Source organism: Nestor notabilis, unplaced genomic scaffold (genome assembly GCF_000696875.1).
Source record: "Nestor notabilis isolate BGI_N333 unplaced genomic scaffold, ASM69687v1 scaffold26539, whole genome shotgun sequence".
Lineage (NCBI taxonomy): Eukaryota > Metazoa > Chordata > Aves > Psittaciformes > Psittacidae > Nestor > Nestor notabilis.
Window position 1 is genome coordinate 1 of NW_009942720.1, and position 12,114 is coordinate 12,114.

At 53.7% G+C, this 12,114-nt stretch overlaps 1 protein-coding gene across 1 annotated transcript; it reads left to right on the forward strand.

Moving 5' to 3' along the window:
* Positions 1–469: 469 nt before the first annotated feature.
* Positions 470–9,938, forward strand: LOC104411176 (receptor-type tyrosine-protein phosphatase mu-like; the record flags this gene model as incomplete). The annotated part of the gene is made up of 18 exons (XM_010021540.1): positions 470–575; positions 747–814; positions 1,043–1,185; positions 1,308–1,395; positions 2,009–2,079; positions 2,323–2,359; positions 3,577–3,674; positions 3,865–3,981; positions 5,099–5,256; positions 5,333–5,468; positions 6,149–6,298; positions 6,450–6,549; positions 7,054–7,133; positions 7,552–7,686; positions 8,052–8,177; positions 8,755–8,912; positions 9,154–9,289; positions 9,864–9,938. Coding segments are annotated over 18 exons (1,982 nt in total), but the record flags the coding sequence as incomplete, so codon positions are not given.
* Between the last annotated feature and the right edge of the window lie 2,176 nt (positions 9,939–12,114).

The following is a 12,114-nucleotide window of genomic DNA, read 5'->3' on the forward strand; positions in this document are numbered from 1 at the left end:
GATCTGGCTGAGCACAGGAGCAGTGGGGTCTCTTTGTCCTACTTCCATCTTTGTGGTAATTCTCTGGATCTTAAGGCTCCCTATTGAGGATGATCTTAAGCCAACCTTGTGCCGCCTGGTCAGGTTGGCACCAATGGCATCTGGACACTGTGCATCATCTGTGCCCTCATCACATATTGCATCTTAGTCCTAGTGCTCCCACGATGCACGTGCCACCCCAGTAATGCAAACCTCTTGCCATGCTCTGGTTGTGCCTGGGGCATTCAAGGAGGGAGATAGGGCTGACACTGGAGGGTATCACACCAAGCAAGCACCTAGTCTTTCCACACCAGCTTTGCTGTTCTTCAATGCAGAGTCTGTGTTGGGAGACGATAGGAAGAGGGGTTTTTTCACCCCATGCCCCTGTGCAATCTCCCAACACCTGGTTCAGACTGTGTGGGAGCCTGACACTGAGATATGCTGGTTGCAGGGCAGGATCCGGTGCCTCTGCTGAGCAGGATGTCCGTAGCTACAGCAGTAGCACTGGTCATTGCACTGCTGGCACTGGGGATTTTGCTGCTCTTCGTGATCTTCAGGTCAGTGTGTGCCTCTCCTTCTCTATGTGAGGCATCAGTACCTGGCACTGCCAGGGAGTGTCAAAGCAGACCCTGAGATAAAGCAAGGTGGGACACAGGGGTGTTAAATGGGCAACAGCCCCTCTTTTTCTCTTTTCTGCTTGTCTATGGTCCTGACTTGCTGTTTTGCAGGCGGAAGTACCACGGTTCAAAAACCTCGGAGAACAACAGCACTATCCCCTTGAGAAGATATCGAGGAGGTGCAGTATGAGCACAGTGTGCCTTGTCTGTACAGGCTGTCTGTTAAAAGCACAGGCAGGGTGCTTACAGGCTCTGTAAGATCCTTACAGGAACAAGAGGATCAGAGCTGGCTGGCATAGCGAAGGGGATGCCTCTCAGAAGAAAGGGTCCTGTGTGGGGAGGGACAATCTAGGGTTTTGTGAGGTCCTGGCCACTGCCATGCTATACTGGCCTCATGGTCTGTGTAGGTGTGAGCAAGATGAACACACAGATCCCTGTGGAGGCACTGCTGGAGGCTCTGAAGAGATTAAAGAGGGCAGAAATAGAGGCAGAGCAGACAGAGGATGAATCAGTCGACAGGCATGGTGCTGGGCGTCTGGGAGAGTATCAGGTCTGGTTTACTTCTGCTTTACCATCCAGCCCTCACCCCTTCCTTAGTGCGTGATACAGTGGGCCTTGGCCAGCACCAGAACCCATGCCAATACAGAATGGGCTTGTCTTCTTCCTCTGTAGCAATTGTCCTCCAGTTTGTTGCATCCCTGCGATGCCGGGAAGGAGCTGTGTAATCAGAGCAAGAACCGCTACAAGAGCATCATCCCATGTAAGCAGAGCTCTCCAGGGGTTGGCACAGGCACCTGGCAGTGGCTGGGCAGTACATGGTGCTGGGCTGGTGTAGGTGCCCCTCCATCCCTTGAGCAATGCTGAGCTCCCCACCTCATCCTCTTGTGGCTACTGAAACCTGAAGGAGGTTTCCAAAATCATCATGTTGACCCCACTCTTTTATATCCAGTTGGAGAATCCTTGTTATGCTTCTAAAATCTCCCTGCAAGCTTAGAAACTCCTATTCCTGTTCCTTCTGTTAGTCATTGCTGAACACTGCTGCGTCCCATCCAGAGGTGGCTATCTGTGGGATAGCAGAGGGAGTGACCCAATTGCTGTTGAAACTTAAAGTTCCTCTGGGCCCCACAAGCATGGAAATTTGGCCATTGCATTAACAGTCTTCCCCAAAAACATGTTGCATTTCCTGCTGTGCCATGTCACCTTTCATCTCATGAGCTATTCTTTACCTCTAAACATGTCCTGAGGCCTGGAGTGTTGCAGAGGAAGGAGACGACAATCCCGGATTTCCTAAATTACACCCCACTCTTTAAACAGTCACTTCATTGCTGCCATGAAGAGACCATCCACCAAATCCTGTTTCCCTTCTCTTTCAGATGACCACTGCCGTGTGGTGCTGCAGCCCTCTGACACAGGGAATGGCTACATCAATGCCAGCTACGTGGATGTAGGTATCAGGGCATTGCTGCCCTGAGGAGGGTAGAGGTGCCTGGCCTCTAACAAAAAGGGGCCTGTGTGAGGGGACAGGAGCTGAGATGCAGCCCCTCTACATGCTGGCAGGGGCGGTGCTATGGGACACGATGTGCCAGTGCCCTGGGCTCTGGTGCCTGTAGGGATCGGGTCCTTCATTTCATTCCCTGTTAAACGTTTAGCCTGTGTGATTGAAGATATTTTAACCTCTCCCCCACAGAGCTACCAGAGTCCACGCTTCTTCATTGCAGCTCAAGGTAGGTGCTCCCAGCCCTCATCTCAGGAGATGACAGTCGCTAGCCTGACCACTCTGGGGAGCAGGGATGTGGGGCAGCACTCTAGGAGCTGTTAATGTCTCAGCCCAAGGTCCTGTATCTCCTGGATGTGTCTGTCTTGAACAGTGGATACTGCTCGGTGGCAGATCAGCAACATCCAGATAGAGCTGGTCACTGTGCTCCTTGGGCTGAGGACATGGTCCTTCTACCCACACTATACTTGACACTAACCTCAACACAAAACCTAACCCTAAACCCTAACCCTAAAAAAAACCTAACTCCTCAGGTGAGGACATGGTATTCTACCTACATTATCCATAACCCTAACCCTAAACTTAAACCCTAAACCAATACTTACCCATAAACCTTAAAGCCTAACACTAACACTAAAAATAGACCCTACCACAAAAACTAAATCCTAAACCTAAACCTAAACCCCTAATACTAACCTCTAACCCTAGCCTTAACACTAATCCTAAAACTAACCATAAACCTAACACCAAGTGCTAAAATTAAACCTAAATCCTAACCAAAATCACTAAGACTAACCCCAAAACTAACCTATAAGACTAAAAATAAACCATAATCCTAACCCTAAACTGTAACCCTAACCCTAAACCTAATCCTTAACCCTAACCCCAACCCTAGACACTAGATCCTAACCCTAACCCCTAACCCAAACCCTAACCCTAAACCCTAACCTAACTTCCACCACCCCTTTGGTGGCTGGAGTGACAGGAACAAACCTGGAAATGCCTGACATGCCTGCACTCAGTGCACTCGGAGGCAGGCTCCTTCCAACAATGCAGAGCTGGGATGGGTTAGTCTGCTCTGTGCAGCATGTGGTGAGGAGGTCTCATGCTCCTTGCAAAAGCTGCAGGAATTCTCTTTGGGAAGTAGGACCCTAAATGTGGGAGCAGCTCACAGTCATCTTGAGGGTGTAGATGGGGAAACCCTTGAACAAGCAGTGAATCCCTGATGTATCCTGGGCTCAGCTGCCTTCCCTCTTCCTTGTCCCAGTTTCTAACATGGGTGATGAAGCCAAGGTGTCCTGCACACTGTGCCAGTGGCTGCTGTGCCCAGGCTGTGCAGAGGGAAGCCTGGGGCTGCTCGTAGCCTAGGAACATCTGAATTATGCCTCGGAGTAGCTACACTGCATGGCTTGGACACTGACATGGGTTCTCCTCTTTCTCCCCAAGGCCCCTTGCCTGGGACAGTGATGGATTTCTGGCAGATGGTCTGGCAGGAGAAGACCTCAGTCATCGTGATGCTGACAGGCTTAGTGGAGCAGAACAAGGTAGAGAAACCATCTCAGCCTGGTCTCAGCTTGATCCTCCATGGAGCCCAGGCTTCCCTGCCTGCTTTGCTCTGGTTTGCTTCCAGTGCAGCTATCAGCGAGGGCAGGGAGCAGCTCCACACCACTGCTGGCTTGCAACGCTCCCCCCATGAGTTTGTTAGTGATTAGAGGTCTCACCTGCTGTTGACAGACCAAGTGCGAGCAGTATTGGCCAGACCACGAACAGGTCTATGGGGACTTCACTGTGACACTCAACAACACCAGGACCACCACAGGCCTTGTCACACGCATCTTCTCCCTGCAGAAGGTAAGCCTGGTGTATAGCTGAGATGGGCATGCAGGATGCCTTTGGGTTTCAGCAGCTGGTGGGAGCTGTTGGCCGCGAGATGCAATGGTAAGCCCTGCCTGGTTTCCTGCACTAACAGGGCAGCATTGCTACCACTGAATGCCATGCCGGGGCATCAGCACCAGGTTTCTGTGTCAGGCAAATGCAATTGGTCAATTCCAGTGTTCACCCCAGCTGAGTTTGGATGGATGATGCACATGGACAGATTGTGCATCCTTGAGGGCTTGGAGGAGGTGATCACAAAAGGCATGAAAGCAGTTAAAAAGTAGAAAATGTCATCTTTGTACATCCAGGATGAAGGGTCAGGTGCCTTCCTGTCTGCTGGGCCAGTCTGCAGATGGTCCACAGTGAAGCTCTGTGGTCATTTACAGCTTCTAAACCTGAACAGACAGTCCATGGTCTAAGATACCATACATGATGACATTTGTCAAGACGGGTACTTTTGCTGAAGCTATGCCTCAGACAAAAAACAGAAACTGAAGGAGTAGCAAGGAGGGAAAAACAGGTACAATATAAAGAAATTGCAGACGTGCATATTCTTTTCACTTCTTGTCTTGCCCAGAGCAAAGTGTAGCTGGAAGGTAAATTTCCAAGACCACCTGATGGTGAAACATAGCAGTTCATCAGTTCAGGCTGAGTGAATGTCATGTTTAGGGAAAAATACATAATGGGCTGGTAACAAAAGTGACTACGTTCACATCGGTGCAGTACCAGCCTTAGGAAATACCTTATTTGGAGAAGCCAGGACTGTTCAATGTCTATGGAAACACCCTAAACTCTGAATTTTATATTTTTTTTCTCTGGGGCACAAGCTGCATTTAATGCTCCAAGTTCGCTGTTCACAGCATGGGGGAACAGAGAACAAAGTGAATTTTGTGGCTGTATGCTGGATGAATTTGCCCTTTGCTGTCTAATAACCTATAGTGAAGCATTCACTGTGGTGAGGGTAGTGGGGGGAACACTGTGTGCTGGTATCGCCTTGAAGTGTTGTTTTCCTCTGCTCCCTACTTGTTGGCATGCAATTATTCCATGCAAGTTTCCACATTTCCGGCTCCCAGCCACATCTCCCTCCTCGCAGGCGGGCTGTGCTCTCCCAAGGGTGGTGGAGCAGTTGCACTACCTGCTATGGCCAGACCATGGGGTCCCCAGAAACTCTGCCCAGCTCCTGTGCTTGGTGGATGTGGTGAACAAGAGGACATCGGAAGCGCCCGCTGGCCCCGTGGTGGTGCACTGCAGGTACTGGGCTGGGAGCTGTTGGGTGCTGGGAAAGCTAGCCAGGGCAGCTCTGACCCCCAGTTGTCTCTGTCCTCAGCGCAGGGATCGGGCGCACAGGTACCTTCATCGCCCTGGACTTCCTCCTGAAGATGGGGAAGGCCGAGGGGAAGGTCGATGTGTTTCACTGTGTGCAGAGGCTGCGGGAGCAGCGGGTCAGCATGGTGCAGACCAAGGTGAGGAGAGCTGTCTGTTCCCTGCATGCTGTCAGGCTGCAGATCTGCTTGCCATGCTTCCCAGGGGATGTGGCGTGCAAAGGCATGTTGGCCATGCTGTTCGCCATATAGACACCAGGACTGGAGCTGCCAGGGGATGGAGGCTGCACGACCTTGGTTTCAATGCTGTGTCCAAACTTAGTCAAGATCCATGTTCCCCTGAGACATCTGAACTGCCAGCAGCATTCATATGCACCAGTCATCCTGGTATAGAAGTAGGCAAGAAGCATGAATTAGAGGCCACATGTCCTTCATGTTTTCAGGATGCTGCCCTCATGGCATCTTCTGGGCAGCAGTGTCCAAGCCTAGGGACTATGTCCCCATGCTCAGTGCTGGGACTCTTTGGAGAAAACCAGGTTATGCAGGACCATCCAGCTGCTTGTAGTTCACTGTTTTTTCTGGGATTTCTTCCCCAGAGCAGGGGTCTGGTCTGAGGGGAGTCATTAAACCACAGGAAGATGGTCTTGCCTGGTTGTTGCAGTTGCTGGCTGTGCCTCAGAGCAGGACTGCCTGCACTGAGAGGTGTCTGACCTCAGGGACGCACAGCAGGAAAGTGAAGGGTAGACCTGGCTCATTGCTGGTCGATGGCAGCTGTCTCATGGAGCTGCTCCAGGCTGCAGCTGACCCGTGTCCTCATGCAGGAGCAGTACACCTTCCTGTATGAGGTGGTGCTCGAGGGCTTGCTCTGCGGCAGCACTGGAGTCCCAGTGGAGAGCATCGCCAGCCGTGTCCACTGCCTTCGAGAAGCTGACACCTCAAGGCACAACAATGTCCTTGAGAAGGAGTTCAAGGTACCACCAGGATCTGATGCACTGGGGCTGGTCTGTGGTGCCTTCCCCTGACCCCAGCTGTGGGATGGAGATGGGAGAGCATTCCTCTGGGGCAGCTGAAGAAGAGGAGGAGCTGACAGGCAGCACTTGCTTGGCTGAATCACCCCTACAGGCCCTGCAGAAGTTTTCCGAGTTGTTCCAGCTCCTGCCATGCAGAGAAGCAGAGAAACCCAGCAACCAGCCCAAGAACCGCAAGCCAGGGATCCTGCCAGGTACCACAGACAGGGCTGGGCAGCCTGAGAGCAGGGTGAGGGGACGATGCTGCCCTGCTGCTTCCTGGCCCAGCACTCTGCCACTAGCAGGTTCTGCCAAAGGTCCAACTGACATTTTCTGGTTGACAATAAATATAAGATAAGGCTGGACCCTCCATGGCAGCATGACCCCATCCCTGCTTCCTTCTGGGCTTGCAGGAAACATGCATTCATGGGATAAACATGTCCCTTGGTCATCTCTTTCACAGTGAAGAAGTACAGATGAGACATCAAGGAGAAATAAGGAGGGTGGACCTGCTCTGCCTCTATGCCTCTGCCCATGGGGTTTTGGACATCCCGTGTCAGGCAGCCCTGAGCTGTCATGGCCATGGGGCTGGTGGTGCTTGTTCATCCAAGCCCCTCCAGCCCATGCCACAAGACCCCACCACTTGCAAGGAGAGCCCCATGCCTTTGTGCAGGGAGAGGATGGATCATCACTTCTCTCTCTGCCCCTTCCCTCCGCAGCGGATTCCTGCCGGCCCATCCTGATGTCGTCGCTGAATGCAGATGGCTCGCCAGGCTACATCAATGCAGTGTTTGCCAACGTAAGGCTCCAGCCGCAATGGGAGCTGCTGGGAGCAGCAGAGATCCCCCCAGGGTACCACTGTTCGAGGCAGGGCTGGGCCATGCCATCCTGGTTTGAGGTGTCCCAGCCCTGGGGCTTCTTCACAGTGACTACACGCCAGCGGCTGGGGCCCTGCTGCCAGGAGATGGCCCCCGTGATCAGCCTATGCCCTGCGTGCACAGGCAGCTCCGCAGGCAGCTGGTGGCTTCTGCCTGCTGGGGTGCGATGAGCTGGGTCGTGACGAGCTGAGGGTCAGCGGGCTGCAAGCCTGCTCTGGGCAGGGCTGGGGTGGGCTGCATCTCCTTGGGTTCTGCCCTGGTCCTGCTGACTGTGGAGGGGCTCCCAAAGGGTGGGTTGTGTGAGCTTTTTCCTTCCCCACACCCCTGTGTGTTTTGCAGACGTACACGGAGGAGGACAGGCTCATCATCACCCAGATGCCCTTCCCCACCACAGTGGTGGATTTCTGGGCTCTGGTCTGGGATTACACCTGCACAGCGGTGGTTGTCTTGAACTACCTCCAGGAGCTGGATGAGGTCAGCAGCACATGAGCACCCCTGCCCTCTCCTGGCTCCCTGTGAGGCTGGGCAATGTGCTTTCTGCCTTTGCCCCATTGCTTGCTACTGGAGCCCACTGCCAGCTTGTGGGCTGCATCCAGGAGACCCCTGAGGACACCTCTAAGCTGGGGGTGTCCCCAGTTCACAGCAAGGGAGCGTCCCTCAGGCTTTCCTTACCCTTCTCAGTGTTACTTTTCTGGCTGCAGCACCATGGGCTGGTCCCCAGCAAATGTACACTGTGGCTTATGGGCAAGGGGCTGGTGCGCACTCATGTGAAGGCTGAGCTCTGGCACACATGCAGGTAGGGGCTGTGTGTGATCACACGTGTGTGTGTGTGTCCCCAGACATATGCAGAGTTCTGGCCCACGCAGGACGAAGCTGCCTATGGCCGTTTCCACGTCCACCTCATCTCGGAGGAGCCCGGAGCTGGCTTCACAGCCTGGACACTTGCCCTCACCAACACGCAACAGGTAAGCGCTTTGCACAGAGATGGAGAAAGTCCTTTGACAAGGGCCTTTGCAAGAGCTGGGAGGACTTGCTAAGCTCCAGCATCAGCAGGCTTTGATTTGGGGACAAAGTCACAGCTAAGGGTGGCAGGGGCCACAGTAAGTCAGAGGAATGTGATGGGGTCCTGGAATGGCACTGGCTAGAGCAGGGCCTTTTGCCCTGGGAGAAAGGTTAGTCCTGAGAGGGTGAGGCTACAGGCAGAGGTGTACTTGTGTACCTTTCTAATTTGGAGGACAGCAGCCATGGACAGAGTTTGTGCACCTTGGTGGTTGTTTATGGATGGGGTCAGCTATTATGGGTAGCTGGGTGCTGGGCTGGCATCAGTCTGAGCTGAACCTGGTGCTGAGCTTTTATCTTGTGGTCTATCCATCTGCCAGTCCCAGAGCACTCAATGGAGAAGGGTGAAGTCTGGGACTGGAGCTGCTCCCTTGATCCCATGTGCATGGCTGAGCCAGGACTGGCACACACTGTCCCTCCTTTTCCACCATGAAGCAAATAGGCTTCTTCTCTGCTCAACCCAGTGTCTTTCTTCCCCACTAGCCCAAGAAGCCTCCACTGGAAGTGCGGTTCTGGCAGCTTGAAGACTGGCCCATGAAGCAGCATCTTCCCCCACACCCTGCCACCATCATCAGCCTGCTAGGGAATGTAGAGACACACCATCGGCAGAGCTGGGATGGGCATATCCTCATCACCTGCTGGTGAGTGATGTCTCTTAGAGCAGCAGCCAAGGCACAGAGCTGGTTCAGACCAGGCTGCAGCAGTGAACTTGGGTCACAGCTCAGTCTTGGTTGGAATGACTTAGCTGTGTTCAGGGAGGAAGGCTTCCCTGTGGAGGCTGGCTGGATGCAGGATCTGCGGACAAGATCAACCTGAGAGCCTGCACGTCTAGTGGGACACCTCTGAGGGTCAGCCTTGCTCTCCCCTTGCTCTCTTCTGCAGGGATGGTGCCAGCCGGAGTGGGATCTTCTGTGCTGCTAGTTTCTTGTGTGAGCAGATCCAAAGTGAGGGGCTCGTGGATGTGTCCCAGGCTGTGAGGATGCTGAAGAGGCGGAGGAGACAGCTGATTAAAGATGTGGTAGGTGCTGCCTTCAAACCCAGCCAGCATGGCAAGGCCAGAGCAAGTGCCATAGTGTGGACTGTCCCAGCAGCTGCCCTAGCATCAATGTGCACCATGGGCCTAGTAGGGCTAGATGGGACCTCTGAAAACCCTGTTTTCTGCTGCTGGGACATACACACTGACTGAGGGGCAGGTTCTACAGAACTGAATGAGCACCAAAGCATCCTGTGGTTGACCTGCCCCTTTCTGGGCCATTTGGACAGCTTAGTGGGGGTGCATTGGTGGGTGCTCAGGTGCCTGTCCTGCACTCACCTCACCACCCTTTCTGAGTGCCAAAGGCCATCATAGGATGAGCACCCTGGTTAGGAGTGAGCAATGAATGCTTCATGGCATGGACACTGGCTCCAGCAGTGGGGAAGCCCAGCCCTCCACTACCAGAGCACATCCCTGTGATTCTTCAGTGGGGAAGGAGGGCTTTGGTGGGAGGAGGAGAATGAGCCTAGCTTGCTCAGGAAGCTGTTAGCAACCAAGACTGGCTTTCCATTGCAGTTTCTTGTGTACCAGCTTCTCACATGCATCCTTCTGTCCACAGGAGCAGTATGGGCTTTGCTATGAACTAGCCCTCAGTTACTTGAATTCATTTGAAACCTATGGGAATTTCAAGTAGAGGCATGGCCACAGCGCATCTCCGGCCCTCCATCAGTAACAGTGGAAACCAGGGGAGACAAGAAGGGTGTGCACAGCCCCAGGATGCTTTACTCTCATGAAAAGCCAGCCCAAAGGTCTTCTGTGGCTGGAAAGCACAAGCTGGACTGTCTCCAAACTGTGGTCAGGCTTTGAAGCAGGACTTTTTGCCCAGACTTTGCACAGGAACTTACTGGAATCACAGCCTGAGTATGCAGAACAGAACAGGGGCACCAGGACTTGATCTATCTGTGCCAGGGATGAAAAGAATCAGGCTCCCTTGTCCCTTCAGGCAGCTCCAGGAAAGAGCGTAGCTTTACCAACACCCAAACCATGTTTTGTCAGGGCAGCATCAAACTGCTGTAAGATCCATGGGGCTCAGGAGGATCTCCCCAACCTGGTAGAACCATGAAGCCCAAGGCCAACAAGAGCCAATGGAGGGAAAATCCACAGTCCTTCCCACCCCACACAATCCTTTCCTGGAGCTCCATCTTCCTGATGCTGATCCAGGTGCCACAGCCCTGCTAGATCCCAAGAGGCTCCCTCAGCATCCTGTCTGGCTCCACCATGGCTATGCCTGGTTGTAGCAGCCCAACTTAAACATCCTGGATGTGGTTCCAAGCAGGGGCTGCTGCACTGCAGAGACTGGTTCTGCCCTTGTTGCTCAAGGGTCCTCAGAGCCAGGACTGACCCCATGGTTCTGTTCTGTGTCTCACCAATAAAGGCTCTGTGCTGACCATGTTGGTGGTGACCTCTGATCTTCACTTTTCTTCCGGGTTTGACCTGGCACAGGGGCTGCAAAGGAGTTCAGAGCACATGGGTTCCTCAGCTCTGGCCACAGCATGGGGACAGAACACATCCCTCAGCCTTCACTGACTGCCACCATGCACCTCATCCAAACTCACGTGAGAGCTGCCCAGCATAGCCCTGGGGGTTGGAATGACTGTCAGGTACCACTTGGGGATGTGGGTCGCAGGAGCCCTGCTCGTGGCCTCCCCTCAACAAGGTGCACTTGGTTCTCTGTAGGAGAGTGTGGCCCCCCATGGGCAATGAGGGGACAGGCAAGAGCTGCAGCAGGGCAGGCATCCCCCTTCAAACCACAGTTCTTTATTGGTTGTTCAGGCAGAGCAGGGAGAGTCATGAGGGCAGCCCAATGAGGCCAAGCTCCAGCAGAGACCTGGGTTTGGCTGAATATCAGCAGACAGAGCAGGGAGAGGGGTTGGGAACCCAGGACATGGCAGGAGCACGGACCATCCCTCAGCCTCAGCCTGTGTGAGTCAGGGACTGGGAAACATGTTCCTCCTTCCTGGAAACAAAAATTAAAGCAAAGCATAAAAGAGGAAACTACAGACAGCCCCATTCAAAGACCTTAAAACATCAGTAAGTGAAAGCTGGGAGGTGAAGGGCATGAGGAAAGAGAAAGCTCACAACCCACTTGGCCTCCTGTTTTTCTCTAGCTCTGCTGAATTGGATGGAACCGCCAGTGCTGGTCACAGCCACAGGAGAGCCAGGGGTCCCAGCAGCCATCAGCACTGGGCTGGGGTCATCCTCCCCATGTTCTCCACTAGCTCACTGCTCTGAGTGTCTCCTGCGGTCCTGGGCAGGGGCTGCAGTGGCTGATCTCCATCCTGTCCACCTTTACTGTGGAGACCAAGGGCACCCAGGGCAGAGGCTGCTGTGTGCCCTTGGCTGCATGGGGAGCTCACAGCCCGCACACATGAGTGTCTGAGGCAGGCACAGGGTAGTGGGTGCCTCAGCCATGGGTGCCTCAAAGGGCTGAGCCAAGAGACACCCTTTGGGATGCCCATCTTGTCTGGCCCCTGCCCCTGCTTCAGCCTGGGAGCCCTGCTTGGAGCCAAGCTGTGCTGCTACGTGGGGCTTAGTGGCCAGAGCCACCCTGACCCTCCTAGGCTCCATAAGGCTGGGGAAATAGGGGGACATGTCACTGAGGAAGATAAGAACATGTTTCTCCTGAAGGTCAGGCTTTCGTCCCAGCTGCCACTCAGTCTTAGATCCCTTACTGTGATGGTGGTCCAGGGAATTACATTTTCCTACCTTTTTAATTATCCTGCTTAGCATTTCCAGGCAGAAACCTCCTTTTCCTGGAAAGGCAAAGTCCTGGGTAAGAAACTTGGTGTTGCCCATAGACCTGCAGCAGG